Source organism: Helicoverpa zea, chromosome 8 (assembly GCF_022581195.2).
Source record: "Helicoverpa zea isolate HzStark_Cry1AcR chromosome 8, ilHelZeax1.1, whole genome shotgun sequence".
Taxonomy (NCBI): Eukaryota; Metazoa; Arthropoda; class Insecta; order Lepidoptera; family Noctuidae; genus Helicoverpa; species Helicoverpa zea.
Window position 1 is genome coordinate 13,477,861 of NC_061459.1, and position 19,573 is coordinate 13,497,433.

Here is a 19,573-nt window from a genome sequence, read left to right on the forward strand (position 1 = left end):
ACCTCTAGCAGTTGCTAAACTTACCTCTTTATGGTTAAAATAGTAAAGTGAAATACAATTCTTTACTTACTATCTTTGCTCATGTTATGAATAAAACGTGAAAGTGATTTTGTTTGTTTTCACCCTTTTCCACAATAATGGAGAAACCAATTTAAAGGAAAAATTATCTTTGCACTGAAGTAGATGTAGATGGTGTCTATTTAAAAAAAGAGGGATCAATTAAGGAAAAATTCAATTTATCATTATGGGTAGCTAAATTCCAAATTAATACAAAATCCAACATGTAAAAGCTAGTTGCAAATGGTTTTATATTTAAGAATGACATTAAAATTTAATCATGTATCAGTCAGTACCTACCACGTATAGTAACCATCAGAAAAAAATGCATGTGCTGGATTTATTTATTTTTAGAATGTAAGAGAACTTGTCCTTCTATAGGTAGGTTTGTACTTCTTGAGTATCATGTACATTTGTAATGATGTTAGAAATTACTCATGGAAGGAGAGGAATGTACAATTTAGTTTGTTGTACACTCTCAAGGTACACTCCTGAAGTGATTGAGACAAATTCAAACAAGTGTGGTAAACAAGGACAAATGTTACAGGCTACTTTTTACACGATGCGGGACAATGATACCTATGAGCAAAAAATACAGTTAGATATGTTCCTTTAATAGGTACCTAGCCAAACTCAAAAATTATGTTTCCTTGGTTTGGAAAAGTGATCCCATACTCAATACAAGAACATACCTCTTGACCATACCTAATATAACTACCTATGTATCTGTTTGATTGAGGGCATGTTGAGAGGACCTAGTCATCTTGTTAAAACTTCTAGTTTCAGTGCACTGGAAGGTATTGTTAAGTGCACCTGTTTACGGTATCAGTAATTAAGAATAAAGTGTCACTTACCATCCTTCATCAGCTGACGCATCTCCTTCGTCCTTTGAAAATTAATTTCCTCCAAGAGTTGCTCCAGCATTGTGGTGCTTTTCAAGTAGGTCGATCCTCCCAGTGCCATTCTTCAGCCAGAAATATATAATTCAAGATGCTTCTTCCAAACAAACACTTTCAAGTGTCAACACAACACATTCCAACACCAGCTCAATATTATATTTTTGTTTTAGAAAAATTCAAATCTTATACTCTAGGCACATAACCCAACGATGTAATTACTAATTCTATAATATCAATATCGAAAAAAATTATCATTTATGTTTTTATTTTCATGACGAACTCTATTCACCAGCGTGCATGAAACATAAAATTCAGGAATGTATCTAATGTTGCCACGATACTATGACAAGACACGTTAAGTGGTAATTCTACAATTTATTGGTTTATAATCTCATGTTACTTTAGAAACATTATGGCAGTAGTTATCTTCATGATTTAACAAATGTTGAGCTCTAAATAAGTATTATTATATTCACACATTTTCATAATATCAATATTTTCAACAATAGGAAGTTAATTAAAAAAATATAATAGTTTAGTTTAGCCATATTGCGCGATAAAAGTAATGTTTTAGTTTTAATTAAACTTTTTAATGGTTCTGAAGTAGATGAACACGGTGTATACCACTAGAGAACTAGAGAAGGTAGGTGAAGTCGCACAGGTGAAGTGCAGTAAGGTGTTATGTAGATTAGGGTTGTTTTTATTCATATTTGGTAACACTGGACCCATGATTTTTTCTTTTTGACTTTGACATGACATAGGTGACAGTTTGTAGAAGCTGGTTGAAACGAAAATTTTGACGTTGTTGTCTGAACTGAAAACTTGAAAAGTGAAAATTATACGTCAGTCGGAAATCGGAAAAGTACAGGAAAATCAAAATGACAGCTTTCACAATATCAAAAAATCCCTTAAAAAATCATTAATAATGCGGATGCGGCGCATTTTATATCTTATTCCGTTGCTTGCACAAAATACGGTTGGAATCATATATTAGATTGACAGTTGTTCAGCAGAAGTGAATAGAAAAATAAAATGTCAACATTAGGACCTGTTAGATGTTTGTTCAGGCACAGTGCGTTCGCTTTGAGGCAGTCGGCGCGAATAGCAGGTGTAGTGGGCCGCTATATACGCTCGGCTGAAAAGCACGGCGAGCCGGGTGGCGACCACCGCGCTCGGGCCGCGCGGGCGGCGCTCGGCGCTGGCACACTGGCACTAGCGCTGCTGGCTGCTGACCATGTCTTTAATGGTGCATATAACAATCATTGTTGTTCCTATCACACCATCACCATTCCGGAGTGTAAAAGCATGTCCATGATTCTTTCTGTAAACTTCATATTATAAGTTCATAGCCAATGGTATTGCAGAGGTTCTATGCTTGCAATGCAATGGTATCATAACTGTAACTTGAAAATTACAGTATGCCTTTGAGTATAAGAGCTCTGCCTCATTAAGTCGCGCAGGTGTGGCTACTTCAAGCATCTAAACGTCTCCAAGTCAAGTGGCCATGGCGTCTCGATGGTCAGTTCATAGAAGAAATCATACGCTGACTGACAACCACACCGGCGACTGAGTGAGTGATGTGCACTTTACCGTGTACATTACAGTGGCATTAGTGGCTACGCTACCAAGCTGGCAGAAGCCACGTAGAGAACTGTAGCTCGACTTGGCGACATTTCCAAACCATTGCCAAGTGTGTTAGGTTCCATACATTTCCTAGGATATATAGCCGGCGACGTCGCCATTGACGTGTTAATGAGGCAGAGCTATAATGGTTACTTCCTTACAAACTCGTCCAAGTCCATGTATTATTGATAGTACATTACATATAACATTATCATAATAGAACATGGGTTCAATAACATCATGGGTTTCAAGTGTTGTATGTAGTAATATTATAATATACTTTCAATAGATTCTGGATTTATCTAACAGTATCTTTAATCGGTTTGTTCCCACTAGTTCTACTGCTCAGCTCTACAGTAGAACTAATGGGACACTTTGTTCTACTAGACTAGACAGAAGAAGTACAGTCATCGGCCTGGGTGACATCTCGCCGGGTCCATGGTTATCTGTACCTAGTTGTGATTTTTTCAGAGCTCAAAATGGATAGCAGTCAGAATAACTTACTTAGATCTTTTCGTAACTTTCAACAAAAAACAAATGTTTTTCTTTATAAAAGTACTAAGACAGCAGAAATGAAGAGGAGCTAGTGAGCTGGTTACTCTTTTTTGTTCATCTTATTTTATTACACCTCTGTGGTGGTGTTTAAAAATTAGACATTGATAAAAAAAAATTAAAGCAATATACATATAGTAACAGTAGAACTATCGCAAGCACTCTCAGTTCATATGCATTATATCATCATCTACCATACTACCTAGTGCAGAAGAAAATATGTACCTACCTACTACAAAAGTTCAGATCATTTGTAGGGCTCCTAGAGTCATGCATGGGGTAGGTACATCATTGTGCCAGTATATACATCACATCTCATTAAAACTAGATTAATGTTAGTTGCTTAATTGTTGCAGAAAAACGATTCTTCAAAGCCGCACAACTTGGCAATGTGCAAGAGTTACGGAAGTAAGTACAGTAACAGTAACCTTGAACTAGATAATCTAATAAAATAGTTATGTAACAAATGGCAATGGCGTCCACGGCCGATTTCGGCCACGGCGGCTGTTCTCACTTAAGGAGATCAGCCAGCTGCACAGGACATATTATAGTGCACAAGCATTTGCGCAGACACAGGTGCACTCCCTATTCCTTCACTCTCATAGCCCGATGGGACGGCAATCCGACACGACCGGAAAGAGATCAGGCGCAGGACCGACATTTACGTGCTCTCCGATGCACGGGTGAATCAATCACCAACTTCCAGACTACGGGCTGCTTTATGAAAGTTTAAGAAAACCCACAAAGCTATTTCGGCCCGACCCGGGAATCGAACCCGAGACCTCGAGCACAGCAGCCGCGCTTGCGACCACTAGACCAACGAATCTGTACGGTTATGTAACAACCGTACAGATTGGTCGATTGGCACAATTAAACTATGTTATCTCTACCAGACCTCGGGACTATAGAGTCCCGGATTTTTGGGAGGCGAACGTGGGGCCGAAGCCAACACGCTGAAGCCCTTTTGAGACAACTTTAATGAAATGGCGACACAAAACCGACGATTATCCCCGTATACACTATAGAAATGTACCCAGGGACAATCCCCGGTTCTGTGCTAAATTATTGTTAACTATGGAGGAAAACTACTTGGGCTATTGCGATGGGATGTTAGTGGACTAGGAATGGGAAGACTATGGGAACTATGGCACCTGCCGATAACAATGTTTGCACACGTAAAAATGGCAGGTGGAGACTCGCCAACTCACTTACTGGGCCCCCGGGAATCAGTCACTGAATAGCAACAGGAGGGCAACAGGTACATGAGCGGCTGAAGGGTGAGGATACCTCGGCGGACTTTAAACGCAGATCACGCGCTCCCTGTGGGTCCAGCATCACCGGCCCACTCGCCACTTACCACGAGGCACCTACCCTCCGAGTGGGCTGCTAACCCTGCTCTAGCGACTCCACTCTGACCGGCCGATGAAGGCAAGCCAAGAGGCGGGAGACCTATCTCCCGTCATGCTTCACTCCGGCAGGCCGGAGATGGGGGACAGTATACTCTCCCTGGAGCACTCGGATATATAGCCCCGCGGGGTCGCTACTCCCCGTCATCCGCCTCAGATGCCCTGCGGGGCCTATGTTATTATTATTAAGCTTATAACTTAATTAATTATTATAACTATTAAGCTACTAGTTTGCTAGGCTTTCTAGGCAGGGCAAAGAGTCAGTGAAAGAGTGTTAACCAAAGATTGGAAATCTAATCTGTGGGAATTATAGGCAGGTGGAGGCCGTAACTTCCAACGCTAAAAGTGGTCGCGGGGACAATGCGCCGGACGGCAGCGGCGGCGGGGCCGACTGGCGCCACGCGCTGGGCTGGACGGCGCTCATGGTGGCGGCCGCCAACGACCAGGCGGCCGCCGTGCACGAGCTGCTGCGCCTGGGCGCGCGCCCCGACCTGCAGGAGCGCTACTCCGGCGCCGCGCTGGCCGCCGCCGCCGCCGGCATGCACCCGCTCGAGGTGCTGCAGCGGCGCGAGGACGAGTTCTGCAGCAGCATGAACGCGCGCGCCTCCTTCCTGGGCTGGACGGCGCTGCACTACGCGGCGCTGGCCGACTCGGCGGGCGCGGCGCGGGCGCTGCTGGAGGCGGGCGCCGACCCCACGGCGCGCGACCACGCGGGCCGCCGTGCGCTGCACTACGCGCGCGACCCCTCGCCCACGCGCGACCTCATCCTGTCGCACACGCGCGTCTGGGAGGAGGCCGCCGCCGCCGCCGCCGCCGAGGAGCGGCGCCGCTTCCCGCTCGAGCAGCGCCTCAAGCAGTTCATCGTGGGCCAGCAGGCCGCGGTGGAGACCGTGGCCGCCGCCGTGCGCCGCAAGGAGAACGGCTGGGCCGACGACGAGCACCCGCTCGTGTTCCTCTTCCTCGGCAGCTCCGGCATCGGCAAGACGGAGCTGGCGAAGCAGCTGGCGCGCTACATGCACCGCGACGACCCGGCCGCCTTCATCCGCCTCGACATGTCCGAGTACCAGGAGAAGCACGAGGTGGCCAAGCTGATCGGCGCGCCGCCCGGCTACGTGGGGCACGAGGAGGGCGGCCAGCTGACGCGGGCGCTGGCCCGCCGCGCCGACGCCGTCGTGCTGTTCGACGAGGTGGACAAGGCTCATCCCGACGTGCTCACCGTCCTGCTGCAACTCTTCGACGAGGTGGGTGTCACCGTCCGTGTCACGTGTCCGTCGCGCTACTCGCGCTCCTCGCGAAGCGGGGCTCACTGACACTCTTTGTTACAGGGTCGGCTGACGGACGGCAAAGGCAAGTTGATTGAGTGTAAAAACGCCATCTTTGTAATGACGTCGAACCTCGCGGCGGACGAGATCGCGCAGTACGGGCTGCAGCTGCGGCGCGAGGCGGAGGCACGGGCGGCGCAGCGCGTGCGCATGACGCCCGCGCTGGCCGTGGAGCAGAGAGGTGATCCGCAAGTTCATTTCCTGCATGTCATTGAACTAAGAAACATAGAACTTCTCGGTGCTAACGATCGAATCATTTTTTTAAGTGATATCTCGTGACGGAAACGGGCCGGAGGAGTCGGACCCCGAGGAGTCCCTGGAGGTGTCTCGGAACTTCAAGGACAGCGTCGTGCGGCCGATCCTCAAGCGGCACTTCGGCAGGGACGAGTTCCTGGGGCGGATCAACGAGATCGTGTACTTCCTGCCGTTCTCGCGGCAGGAGCTGCTGACGCTGGTGAGCCTGGAGCTGAAGGCGTGGGCGGAGAAGGCGCGCGCGCGGCACGCGGTGGAGCTGCGCTGGGAGGGCGGCGTGCTGGGCGCGCTGGCGGACGGCTACGACGTGCACTACGGCGCGCGCTCCATCAAGCACGAGGTGGAGCGGCGCGTCGTCAACCAGATCGCGCTGGCGGCCGAGCGCGGCGCGCTGGCCCGCGGCTGCGCCGTGCTGCTCACCGAGCGCGCCGGCCGCGTGGCGCTGGCCGTGCGCCGCCCGCCCGACCAGGACTACACGCCGCTCGACCTGGCCGCCGTCTGACCGGCGTTGTAATAGTTACCGTAACCGTACTCAAATAAAAATAGCAATTCTTATAAAACTCGGCGTTTCATTCGGCGTCAATACCTATATACCTACTGTTACTTATCATATCACACAAAGTAATTTTTGTCGAATCTTTCTTTGCCGAAAGCGAGACTTAGAAGGCGGTTTCAACCGCGTCCCGAGTGCACTACTTTTCGTACCCGGCGGATGAGGACATTATAAACGAGGTATTTTATACATATAGGCACTTTGTTCCGATAATATCATGCATTTATATTTTTTTTGGGGAACAATGTTATATAATAATTTACATTAAAGTACACAAAACTTGAATAACTGCTCTAGTTTGCTAGCAGTTTTAAAAAATAAAGAAAACAAGAACTGAGAAAGGAAGCGCAGTTCTGTTAGGCTATTTTCCTTCTAGTTGTTTACCCTTTTCCTTTCTTTCATTGATTCCCTTTTTTTCCCCCTTTTTCGGCGGGATAGTCTGTCCTGTGTCAGATCAGATAGGCAGTCGCTCCTTGTAAAGCACTGGTCCTCAGCTGAATCCGGTTAGACTGGAAGCCGATCCCAACACAGTTGGGAAAAGTTACGAAAAAGCTCGGGAGATGATGGGATAGTCTGTCCCGCCAAAAACGTGACATCTGGCTGTGCTCTGGTATAGAGCCTACCCGTTTAGAGATACGCCCAGCTATAACTGCTGATGCTAACAGCTGAACGGATATTGATGAAATTTGGCATTAACGTACCTTAGAATAACATGTACCTAACACATAGGTACCTACGTTTTTTACTTGTGTGCTGTGACTGTTCTCTTTCGTTTCAAGTTGGCGGGCTGTAGCAAAGAGTGGAAGAGGCATTGTAATAAAACAACTCGCTGAATAGTGCTTATTTTATTAAACTTCGCACCGTTATATACAAATATAATGTATAAATAAATAACAATTCTTTACAAAATATAATCGATTATGCGCCGCGCGGCCGGGTGGCCGACCGCGGCGAACAACTAAACACGTGTGAAGGCCTCTGGTCGTGCTGGGGGGCCAGCACTCGCTCAACTATAAGATACACAGTGACACACGCGGCGGCCGCGCCTCACGATATGTGGCGCGGCCGCCGTGCACTCCACCGCCTCGCGCCTGCCTGCACATTGCGGCCTTCTCATTTACTCACGCAGGCTATGGCCTGTTATCAACAATAATATCTATTAGTAAATTGTTGCTGAATTGTGTACCAAAGTATATAAGTCAACAGAATCCCAGTCAAGATTGAGTTAACAGATATCCCTTGTTACCAGCTTAAACGAATGGGATATATGTAAACTTTTTTTTTGTCTTGTTGTTATCACGGGATATGTAGGTATTTGTATTGGGCTGCGGCAGATTCCTGTCGGCCCTGAAACTGGATTCCTGATACTTAGGCACTTACAATCAATAAGTTAAGAGGTACATACAACAATGAACAGGCAAGTAGTGAGGCGCTCGTTTTGTGTGCTATATCCTGACAAACATCTACACTCGCAGCATCGCATTCACGACTCATTTTCTATTATCATTTCTAATTCCACTTTTTTCCTCAAAGTAATAAAACTAAATCTCCCGGAAGGCACCGTCCCGTCTGGCGGACGAGCGGTGTGCATCTCATCGGATCAATTAAATATTGCGACACGTGTCCATTATCAACTATTCCTCTACTTCCTACTTAATCTAACGTGTCTTATAAAACTTCAGGGGTATTTCATACCGGCATCGGATATTTAGGTAAGTAGTATAACATGTTTCATTTAAAAATCCCTGTTTCATATTGTTCGTCCTTAATTAGTATAGTAAGAATATTGCGTGTGCGCTGACCGAGTAAGGTAATAGGTATAGTGGAAACTTTCTGGAACACATGATGATTATATTTAGTAAGTACCGGCTATTAGTTAACTTAGACTACGACGGAACAGGAGCTGCCAGTCGTTGTGCGGTGAGCTGTGCCCTATGACACAGGACAGACTGTGCTGCCTGTGTATCATATCAGTATATCTTGTGCTAATTCGTTTGTCTGACACAGTATGGGGCTGAGAAACAAAACAAATCGTATATAAATACCGGTATTTTAGGTCAACCCACTGTCAGTATATTATGTAAGTTTTTCTTAAAACGTATATAAAATAATTTCTTACTTTAATGTAATATAAATACTTAATTTGTATTTTAAAATATTTTGTAGCTACTTAACTAATTGGTGTTTGATAAAATATGTCTTCGTTATAATATTATAGGAAGATTTATCCCCTAGGTAATGGTAATAGTGTTGTCGCAGCCAACTGGTGGAAATAACAATTTAATCAAACTTATGTGCGTATAAACATCCACCCAGAAAAACGATTCGTTGACTTCGCGAAGGTTGCATGCAAAATAAATAAGTTGTTCTACAATTTTCCGCCGTATCACAGAAGTGGCGCGAACTCTTGAAGGCATTTCCAACTAAGCGTCACAGATGCAGCTTCATATATTTTTTAACCGACTTCCCAAAAAGGAGGAGGTTCTCAATTCGTCGGGATCTTTTTTTTTTATTTTTATTTTTTTTATGTATGTCACCGATTACTCGGAGACGCCTCGACCGATTTGCAAAATTTTTTTTTGTTTGATAGGGTTTACCTCCCAGGTGGTCCCATAGTTACCAGGTCAGGATCTGATGATGGAAACCCTGAGAAATCGAGGGCAACTTTCAAAAATTGAAGGCATACGTAGGGTAAAAACTTGACACTAAGGCGTATGTCTGATAACACTATGCAATGGTGAAGGTTTGGAGCTGACCTGATGATGAAGACCAGAGAAGGTCGAGGGAACTTGAACAATGAATGTGTAAACTACCTCGTGTTTGGGCTTATTTTGTTCGTATTGACGAGACCTTTGCAACAGTGAAGGTTTGAAACTGACCTGATGATGGAGACCAGCGAAGGTCGAGGGAACTCGACAATTGAATATGTAAACTACCTCGTGTTTGGGCTTATATTGTTCGTATTGATGAGAACTTTCCAGTGCGGATAGTGACAACTATGCTTGTCACTGAAAAGCTAAAAATAAAAAACACTTTACATAAAATAAAACCGACTATAGAACTATAGAAGTCGGTGGCGTCGCTGACTTCTAGGCCGATGCACCTAAGAATAGTTTTTTTTGCTTTTCAGTGTTTATGGGAGTCGGTTTTATTTAAAAAAATATATTTTTTATTATTATTTTCATTATTCGACTTCATACATATTCACGGAACTATCTGTCGCTCTGTCGCCGCGGCATAGTCTCGGCGTCACTGACGCTATAGACTGACCACTGATGCGTTCAATGAATGGCGTTTTTGCTCAAAGGACTACCTATTTTGATTGAATGGCTATTTTCACCAGTTGGCGATGACGGATACATAGTATTTATGTATTAGTATTTACTAAGTAGATAGGTATATGAATAGAAAAATCGCAGTGTACTTATAACTTTTGCGTGATCATTTTCCACTTCGTTATACCACGCTCATTTTATTCAGTCTTTATTGAGACCTCAGAGTCCTTTTAGTTTTGCGAGGAGGACATACCAACTATTCTCATTTTGTTGCAATTCCTAGACCTTCAGATGCGGATCTGTACAATCTTCTAAGCTAGGTTACCTGCCTACGTACGTAAGCAAACCGATGAATTTAACTCGATGATTGCATTGCAGCAGCCCCTCCAAACGAAAAAGAAACTGAATAATTTTTGTTTGTAATATAATACCTACCATGTGTACTGCCTATGAGGTACATTGAAAAATTGTCTGCAGCTCGTAGACATCGCTTGTCAAGTTCAACTTGTGATCAGCCAGGTTAATTTAAGATTCGATCACGATGTATAAATACACTGCGACAATTATTGAGTGCATGCTACTATTTGATGCTCTTGGTCATCAACACGAATGATCAACTTAACTAACTTGCGTCTCTCATTTAACTATATGTAGCTACAGCGAAGTGCGACTAGCGAGGAATTGTGCTGCGGCAGCCGAGAGCACTCGAGCTGCGCTGGAACGGACGATCAGAGGGCCGAGTGCAGCCGGTGCTACAGCCAGCCCGCCGAGTGGTGCGGCGCGTGGCCGTGCAGCGGCGTGACGCCCGCCAGCCGCGCCAGCGCCGCGCAGCGCCCGCACGGCGCGCCCTCCTCCTCCGGCGCCGCCGCGCCCGCCTCGAACCCGCAGCGCCCGCACGCCTCCTGCGGACCCAGCACACGCGGCTCAGCCGGCGCCGCGCCGCGCGCGCGCCCGCCCGCCTCGTGCCACCCCACCTTGTGCGCGTCGTCGTCCAGGCTGGCCAGCAGCGGCTCCCGGCTGCCGCCGCGCCCCGCCACGCTCTCCGCCGTAGTGGACGGCGACACGGAGGCGGGCGGCGGCGCGCGGGGCGGCGGGCCGGGCAGCGGCGGCGGCCGCGCCGGCACGGAGCTGGCGCGCTGCAGCGCTTCGGGCCCGATCGCCGCGCGCGCCTCGGCCCCGGCGCGTCGCGAGTCGGAGAACTTCTTCCGCTTGCGTTTGAGCGCCGCCAGCGCTGACAGCGGGTGGAGTGGGCCGCTGCGGGTGGTGCGCTCCGGGCTACGCTGGGAATCACTGCCGGAGTCGGAACGCTCGCTACCACTGATAAAAAAACAGTAGATACTCAGGAATGCATCCAAGATAAAATGTTAGAATACAGAGATATTAAAGGATTATTATTAGTTCCTGAAATCAAGGAATAAATAAATAAAATAAAGAAATTAAAGAAACAATGATATTAGTTACCTGGGCGACTGTCGTGCATGGTCGCAGACGGAGTCCTCAGACCTGGAGCGGCCGATGAGGCGCGAGACGCGGGCGGCGCGCGCGGCCTCGATGATGGTGCCCCAGCGCCGCTTGTGCGAAGCGGGCTTGCGGCGCGAGGCGGCCAGGCCGGCGCCGGCGCCGCCGTCCGACAGGCTGGACTGACTGGTGCGCAGGCGGCCGCCCAGCAGCGCCGACAGCGACGCGTGGTGCGTCGCGCCGTGCGACCCGCCGTGCTCGTGGTGCAGGGACGCCAGGAACTCGTCCACCGGCGCAAGGGACCCGCCCGGCGCGATGTTGAAGCCTTTCATTAGGCGACGCTCCTTTTGCCTATTCTTTTTGCCGCCACCGCCTCCTGTGAACAGTTCCAGGTACGATTTAACGGAACGTTATTATTTAGTGATAGATGTAAGCGCTGTAGTGCGCCGTACCGGGTGCCCCGGCGTTGACGGTGGAGGTGTTCATGCCGGAGTTGCGCAGGATCTCGACGAGCTCGCAGCGGAAGGCGCTGACGTCCTGCTTGATCTCGTTGACGTCGTCCTCGGTGACGCCGCCGCACTCGGCGCGCCGCTGCTGCACGGTCACGTAGCGCCGCACCAGGTTGCGCATTATAGCCTGCGATGTAGACACAAGCGTCACCACACAGCGATACAAGAAGGCAACTTAACAAAAGGGGAAATTAAAAAGTAAATAAATATTTTGGTCACTAACCTGATAGCGGAAGTCTCTTTCATTTGCTTGTTTTGCTTTTCTCTGCGAATAATAAAAACAAAAAATCTTGTTAGGTACGTTTCCTGATCAGTATACTATCTACTTACTTAACACATAGTGGTTTTTTTTTCTGAGAATATTGTCATTATGTCAATAGATAGTTGATTTAGGCAAAAAGTCGGGTGTATGGTTAACGCGCCTCTTGGGCGTGATGACGTGTAGGTACACATAGGGGTGGGCAGTGTGCAGAGGTAACGCACTCGTATGGTCCGCATGTGCTCGCGCTTGGCACGCGCGTGCCCGCACAGGCGCCGCTGCAGCCAGCGCCACGCGTACAGCGCGGACTTGGGCGACGGGATCACGTTGAAGGGCGGAGGCGCCGTGCCGCCCTCCTCGAAGTAGCTGATCCACAGCTTACTGCGTGCGAACTTCCACTCCACGTCCGCACGCTCCTGCAAACGTTCCGATCACCATTATGTCATTTGAAGCTATAAAACTGTGCTATTTCTTTTTCCGCTTAGCTTTATGACATTAATCAGAGGCAACAGACTTACAGAAATGAGTTGATAGGAGTGGTTCATCATAGCGATGAGCAGGTTGAGCAGCACGATGACGTTGATGACGGCGTACGTGCCAAACATCAGCATGCCCCAGAAGCGCGTGAAGATCTTAATGCCGTCCAGCTCGAACGAGTCCAGGTCCACCAGCCCGAACGCTGCCCAGAACAGCGTCTGCATCGTCTCGAACAAGCTGGAGCACAGTTGCAATACCTTTATAGCTTATTTCTGTCGGAATGTAAACCGTCAACAAACTTACATCTGGCATGCTATGTTCTCAAAGTAGGTACCTACATAGGTACGATCAAACATCGCAAATAATATAATTTATTAAGGTATCATAATTTGTCGTCCTCGAAGGCCTATTGCTCAAAATCTTTAAAAGGTTAAAGGTTAGGAAGAATACATTATCTAACAATACGTGTGTATAGTGTAGATAGTATAAATTAAATTGAGAATATCCCATTTGAATGTCATAGTTGGGAAAAAGCTAGCAAAGCGGATGAACTTAACTGTGACTGAATGATCTAAATGACAGCAGATTTCACCAAGACACCAAGATGTTGCGTTCTAGTAAAACACTCACTCGTCATAAACAATGATTTCGCTATTTCTCCTATCGAATGTGCTGTACGTACGAATGTAAACACAAACTATATTTTTTATGCAAACAGCTTTTATTATCCTATCCAAAGGCCGGAGCCATCATCTGGAACTATAACTAAGGCATCAACAACAACATGGCTGCCAGCCAAACTACCGTGTACAATATAACAGCACAGTAACATAACTGGAGCAGTTAAATACTTTGATACAATTTTATTCACTTAAGCATAAATATACTTATAGCATAAATACCTAGTCACTTACCTACTGCTCCTTTATAGCTCTTTTAGATTTTTTTAATTGGCCAGTTACGAACGGTTTACAGAGTGTTATTTACGTTCGTAATCATAACAAAATGTTTTTGTTACTGGGAGGGATCTGACTACCGACTGAAACTAAGGAAAGTTATGTACAAAGAATACAGTGTTGTTACTTAGCAAATCGTCGCCACACGATGCAGGCGTCGGGGTCGGGGAAGGTGCCGTTGGCGGTGAGCGAGGTGCCCGTGGTGCAGCGCTTCTTCTCCATGTCCGCGTAGTACCACAGCAGCTGGTTCAGACCTGCAGCACAAGCGTGTCACCAGCGCCGGCGCGAGCGCCACCGGCTCGCTGCTGCCAGCATGCTACTCACCACACGAGAACGCAAAGATCACCAGTATGTCCAGCACGAAAAACTTGAGGATGTCGAGCACCATGCGGCTCAGAGACACTTGCAGTGGCCCCAGGTGCGGGTTGACGCTGAAGATGTACACCAGCTTGAGGCTGCTGAAGATGTTGGCGGCGGAGAACAGCCCCTCGGACAGCAGCATCGGGTCCCAAGCGTCCCACTTCTCGCGCGGCTGGTTCCACTGCATACCGGCTGACATCTCTCGGCGCACCTAATCCAAAGGAACGGGTATAAGTGTTGGCCATAAATGATTATTGTTGTTACATTCACGTTATAATATGTTACATATGTCAAATACATAGTATAGTATTTACCTGAAAATGTGAGACGATCCGCAGCGCGACAGTGGCGACGTATAGCGAGTTGGTGACGAAGTCTATCACGTTCCACATGTCGTGCACATACTCGCGCAGCCCCATGTCCCACAGCTGCTTCACCTCGCTCCAGATCAGACCTGCAATATTACTGACACCTCATCTCACTCTATCCTACACACATTAGCGCGACATTACAATAAGTATCCTCAGCTGATACAGACCGCTGACCCAGGCTAGGATGAGCCACTCGACAAGCGAGGGCGGAGCGCCGCGACGCGACAGGGGCTCGCCGTGAGGCGCTGCGCCCCACAGCAGACCTCCCGCTGCTGTCTCGATGCGCTGCGACGCCAGAATCAGCAGAACTGAAATACAATTCTATTATTATTGTTACGGCTAAAGCTCCAAGTAGGAACATCTAATTCAAGTCGGCGAAAGCTAGACATAGCCATATGTGGCTTGAAAACGCACCTAGTATTTTTATGTCTGTGATATAAAAATATAGTATTTGTATTATGTTAAAATACATTTATGAACATATTATATATATTTACTCGAGATGAAATTCAAATATTTTGTATTTGATCACGTCGAATACATCACCATTCACTCGAAAAAGTAGTTAATAAAATATTGATATTGGTATTTCACCTTTATGAATACATATTTTGCGGCACCCAATGTATTTAGTAAATTTTGTTGGCCTTAGGTCCCACCTAGTTTGGACAGGCCTGCACTAAATGAATGGAATAGATGGAAAGTAAAATGTGATCACTCACATAGGAACATGAAGTAGCTGGCAGAGTGGCACAGGAACTTGATGAATGGCTTCCGCAGCGTGCGGCCGGCGGCGGAGTGCGGCGCCACGATGTACGCCAGCGAGTACAGCGGGAACATGGCGCCGATGCGCACCATCTCCGCCGCCTGCAGCAGCATGTTCTTGCGCCGGAAGCCCGGCACGCTCTCGTACCAGATCGACGCCAGCAGCTGCTGCACGTTCGGGTGCGCCACGAACTGCACAACACCGACCACTTACAACGCTTCACCAGAACCGGTTATTATTCACTAAATCTATAAGAACTTATGTTACCTTTTTTTGCCTTAATTTAATAGCAAGTTTGAGTCTAGACAGGCGCATCCTTTCGGGTGCTCCGGGCTCGGGCAGGGGCACCTGCGGCGACCCCGTCTCGTGGTTGAGCAGCACCTGCAGCTCGTGCGAGGTACGCGTGTGGTCCAGCAGCGCTGTGGCGAACTCCTGGCACTGCGCGCGCAGCTCTTGGTACTCAGTCTTAAACTCATGTTCGAGGGCAGAAAGTCGTCGCAATTCCCAAGAAAGCTCGAACGCCGTTAGAATTGGGTCTTTGGAAGAGAGAGCGATGAGCGAGGGCGAGGCGAGTGCGCGGTAGGCGTTGATGCGGGACCGCGAGTGGCGCAGTGAATCCTCCCGGCGCGAGCGCACGCACTCGTCGCAGCCGCAGCGCACGTCGTGCGGCACGGGCAGCGCCGCGCCGCGGTCCAGCAGCAGCTTGATGATCTCGTAGCTGTCGCGGTGCGCCGCCAGGATCAGCGGCGAGATGTCCGCCGTGAACGTCGCCGTCTCCGGCGGCAGCGCCTCCCAGCTCTGTAACATGTAAACGTTCTGTTCCGTCTTCTCATTCCTCGAGATGCATGGACTGGTTAAAGTCGGCATCAGGTTACTCACGTTGGGCTCGCCAGGCTTGCGGGTGCGCTCCTCGTGGTCGAGCAGCGCCTCGACGGCCTCCACGAACTCCTCGGAGATGGCGTGCAGCAGCGCGTCGCGGGTTTCGACGCCGAACTCGAGCAGCAGCTCGACCATCTCGAGGTTCTCGTTGTCGATGGCCATGAGCAGCGCGCTGCGGCCCAGCGGGTCCACGCAGTCCACGTTGATGTGCGCGGTGTCGCGCGCGCGCTGCAGCACGCGCCGCGTGCCCGCCACGTCGCCGCGCTCCACGCCCAGCAGGTACTTCTTCTCCTCCAGTGACAGTACGGCCATCTCCTGGTGCGGCCGCACCACGTTCTCCTCCTCCGTCATGCCATGAATGCTGTGCCGCTATCGACCACACCAAATGTTTACTATTACTTGCCGTTACTATTGAACATAATAAAATATCAACCGATGACCCTCGCCTCAAATGTGACTATTAGATGCATTTTGCTATCTTGTTAAGTACTACATGTACCTACCTATTAAATAACTATGTTGTATTGCAGATTGTACATTCGTGATCGTACCAGTAATAACCTAAGCGAAAAACCTACCTATAAGTATAATTTCATCGATCCCAATTCCCGGCCTGGGAATACATCGACTCTCAAGTAGATAGGTAAAGCTAATGAAACCAGTCATGCACGTATCGCCCGATGTAGTCGTGCGATACGCTCAGCTCGAACACCTTCTACAATGTATGTACATAATATACAATCTCGTCCAGATAATGATCGAGGCGGGCTGTTCTGTTGCTAGGTAGCTATAGCTTCTAAAACAGGGCAAAGCCGGTAACTCCTAGTATGTGTGTACTCGTAATGTGAAATAAAGCCGGCAGCTTACGTTGGCGGGTATACGACGTACGTGTCCGATCTTAATGGAATTTTGACGCTCTGCAGTAATATTGTACAATATAACATTGTGGATATCGAGGGCACGTAGCAAAGTAGCGAAATGAGGGAGCAATACAGAATGTGAGCGTTCGAGCCGCGCGGTGCAGGCGCGGGGCCGGCGCGGCGCTGCACGTCACCGCGCCACTCATTATGCAAATAGGTCGCGGCCGGGGGCGGCGCCGCACGCCTCTAGTTAACCTACGATATCTTCGCTCCCGAACGGCTTAACGTTCATAAAGCTGGTCACGAACGTTTTCCAGCCGTGGTATTACCGGACCGGGCCAGCGCACGCTCCTGCCTATTGTAAAGCTATAAACCAACGAGAGAGACGGCCCGGCGAGCAGACGTCTCCACTCGATGACTAGTTCTCGTGTAAATGTTTACGTGTTTGAGCTCTCATCGCGAGCCGGCCGAGAGATTCGTTCCGACATACTTAAATAAAACGTTTTTATTGTTTCATTGATAGGCGAGGCGCTCGTGCCGCTTGCGAATGTTGTAGGAACTGCTCCCACCACGCACCACTGCTCGAACACTACAAACAATCAATACGTAGATACCTACATCGTTATACGTATAGTGCTTGCATCATTACGTGTGTCGAGTGTCGCCCCCCACCGCGGCATCGACGCCTTATTGCTAAACTTTGAGACGCGATACAATTTCAAATTAGATGCTAGAAATAAGCTTCCCGGAGTAATGCGGAGACCACGCAACATCAATACAATGGATAATCAAATACTTAAATCTGTGCGTTACTTGAATGTAGTAGGGATATATTCTTTGCTAAGAAAGATAAATATTTACCATATACTCACACTTAGTAACACTATACAAAGACAATGAGATTTTTGTTTTCGGCTCTACATATCATTATACCTAAGTTTATTTCTTTTGTGTACACACAGGAATTACCTATGAAAATTTATCCCTTTTTTAATTTACAATAGCAAGACAGGCGCCAACCGTTGTGATAGATACCGAAGCTAAATAACCCTATTTGCATGTCAAAAGATTTCCAGGCTTTACTTGAAGCGGGGTCGTGTTTAACTTGAGACGTCGCTTTCAAAATATTCCTCGAGTCATCAATCGCAGCTCCAGTCCCGTGTTCCTCGCTTTAGCTGAACTGAACGACTCCTGCAACTGCCACTGCACACTGCTTTAATTGTAGGTACCTACTTATAGGTTTTTGCATTGTATTTTTTTGCATAAATACTTATATCTTAAAGTGTTACACTTGAAATTATTTTATTTTCAAAAAGTTCTATTACAAGTATGAATTTTCATGCAATGGTTACAAATCACCCTGTAGGTTTCAATAGGCGCCGACGGAACAGAACACAAAAAAGTTACAACAGAATTTGCTCATTTGGGAATATGCAAAGTTTTGTTAATAATACCAACAACTTAAACTCCGTGAAGGCTTAAAGCGGCTCATGTAGCATAACAGAGTACCCTCGGCTTTCGACTTGCTAAGAATTTTTCAATTATCCACCAACTTCGGAGGTTGAAGCTAAACTTGCATCCATGCCGTTCGCAAAGTTAGATTAAGTTAACTTCAATTTAATGTTAGACAATATACCTAAGTTAGTATATAACCTAACAATTTCATAAACTTATCTACCAATTTAAGTCCTTGTAGTTATACTGCGGGTTTCTATAACCGCTGTATCCAATGTTTTGAGATTAGAGATTTAAATTTTGACATAATTGATATGATTGATATGGAAGTAATATCAAAATTTAATCTCTAATCGCAAAGCAACGGATAGATCGGTAATGTAGACATGTCCTGCGCATAACATTCGCAACCGCGCAGGAGCTGGTGCGGGGGGGGGGGGGGAGGGAGTGCTTCCTACTTGAAGCGATACAGCCACACGCTCACACCACCACTTGAAGCACATCGTCATATGGTCTACTCTGCAGTACCTCACACAATAACGCCAATGCCACATTCACAGAACTAGTTACTTCACCAACCAGATACTGAAAGACGTTTTCGCGTGTCTCAGTCTAAGGGAAACAAAAAAGCATCTTAAATTTTTACTAGGAAAAAACTATAGGTCTCGGTATAATAAACTAAACAAACATTGATGCATGGTCGACCTGAAAAAATACCAGAAGCGTATTTTTGCTACGAAATACATGTGTACACGCCGTACTGCAACCGTTAAAGCTAATAATAATACTTGATGCTATACGTAACTCAGGTGCAGGTGCACACCTTGTATGCGTACCGCGGGGGGGCCTGCCTCTTCTGTAACGGAAAAGCACTAACTATACCTAGACTGTGATGATGCGAGACCCGCGGGCTCATCGACAGAGAGACAGGTCCGCGCGGGGAGGCCTACCTTGACCTTGTTGTCTAGCGGGCGCGGCTCCGGCGCCAGCAGCGCGCCCAGCTCCACGCGGCAGGTGGAGGGGCGCCGCGCGTCGCCGCCGCCGCCGCCGCTGCCGCCCGACATCTCCGAGTTGCCGCTCTCTGCGCACACACACTACCCGTCAGCGGCGGCCGCGCCCCGCAGCGCGCCAGCCTGCGCGTGCTGGCGAGAGCGGCCTGCGCGACGATTCACCGCGTTGCAATGCGGGACGGGATATATTTAGCGAGGGCGGGCGGCGGACTGCGAGCGCACTCGCAGGGCGCCGCCGCGCGCGCACTCACCGGCGCCGGAGCCGCCGCGCGCG

The 19,573-nt window shown here is 48.1% G+C and overlaps 3 protein-coding genes across 6 annotated transcripts in view; 1 reads left to right on the forward strand and 2 right to left on the reverse strand.

Annotated features, from left to right (window-relative positions):
- LOC124632665 (uncharacterized protein KIAA0930 homolog) overlaps positions 1-1,298 on the reverse strand; it is a 41,380-nt gene extending 40,082 nt beyond the window's left edge. For 2 of the 4 annotated variants that reach the window (XR_006984655.1, XM_047167595.1), the window contains exon 1: positions 912-1,293. Coding sequence is in view for 3 of the 4 variants with exons in the window: in XM_047167595.1 (XP_047023551.1) it covers positions 912-1,020 (109 nt within the window). In the remaining variant the exon portion in view is untranslated. Of the gene's footprint in view, positions 1-911 lie in introns of all 4 variants that reach the window. The other 2 variants (XM_047167598.1, XM_047167597.1) reach the window with 2 other exon arrangements.
- Positions 1,299-1,723: 425 nt separating this feature from the next.
- Positions 1,724-6,671, forward strand: LOC124632664 (caseinolytic peptidase B protein homolog). Its single transcript, XM_047167594.1, has 5 exons — positions 1,724-2,202; positions 3,488-3,539; positions 4,851-5,778; positions 5,863-6,040; positions 6,126-6,671. Exons 1-5 carry the CDS (start codon positions 1,989-1,991, stop codon positions 6,611-6,613), a joined length of 1,860 nt encoding a protein of 619 aa, XP_047023550.1. The 5' UTR covers positions 1,724-1,988; the 3' UTR covers positions 6,614-6,671.
- Positions 6,672-9,793: 3,122 nt separating this feature from the next.
- LOC124632658 (transient receptor potential-gamma protein-like) lies at positions 9,794-19,504 on the reverse strand. The gene is made up of 14 exons (XM_047167572.1): positions 19,240-19,504; positions 15,975-16,343; positions 15,363-15,893; positions 15,052-15,286; positions 14,497-14,637; positions 14,273-14,412; positions 13,923-14,169; positions 13,726-13,852; positions 12,684-12,879; positions 12,390-12,581; positions 12,130-12,171; positions 11,850-12,033; positions 11,401-11,773; positions 9,794-11,256 (listed from the first exon to the last, which is right to left on the reverse strand). The coding sequence occupies exons 1-14, from the start codon at positions 19,351-19,353 to the stop codon at positions 10,692-10,694; spliced, it is 3,456 nt and encodes a 1,151-aa protein (XP_047023528.1). The 5' UTR covers positions 19,354-19,504; the 3' UTR covers positions 9,794-10,691.
- Positions 19,505-19,573: the final 69 nt, after the last annotated feature.

Excerpts from the sequence above, each read along its gene's own strand:
- LOC124632664 (XM_047167594.1), top strand. The coding sequence starts at position 1,989 with ATGTCAACATTAGGACCTGTTAGATGTTTGTTCAGGCACAGTGCGTTC. Across the intron at positions 2,203-3,487 it reads TGCTGACCATGTCTTTAATG|AAAAACGATTCTTCAAAGCC; the intron begins GTGCATATAACA and ends TAATTGTTGCAG. Across the intron at positions 3,540-4,850 it reads AATGTGCAAGAGTTACGGAA|GCAGGTGGAGGCCGTAACTT; the intron begins GTAAGTACAGTA and ends TGGGAATTATAG.
- LOC124632658 (XM_047167572.1), bottom strand. The coding sequence starts at position 19,353 with ATGTCGGGCGGCAGCGGCGGCGGCGGCGGCGACGCGCGGCGCCCCTCC. Across the intron at positions 12,172-12,389 it reads AGCACATGCGGACCATACGA|AGAAAAGCAAAACAAGCAAA; the intron begins GTGCGTTACCTC and ends TATTATTCGCAG. Across the intron at positions 11,257-11,400 it reads CATGCACGACAGTCGCCCAG|TGGTAGCGAGCGTTCCGACT; the intron begins GTAACTAATATC and ends TTTTTTTATCAG.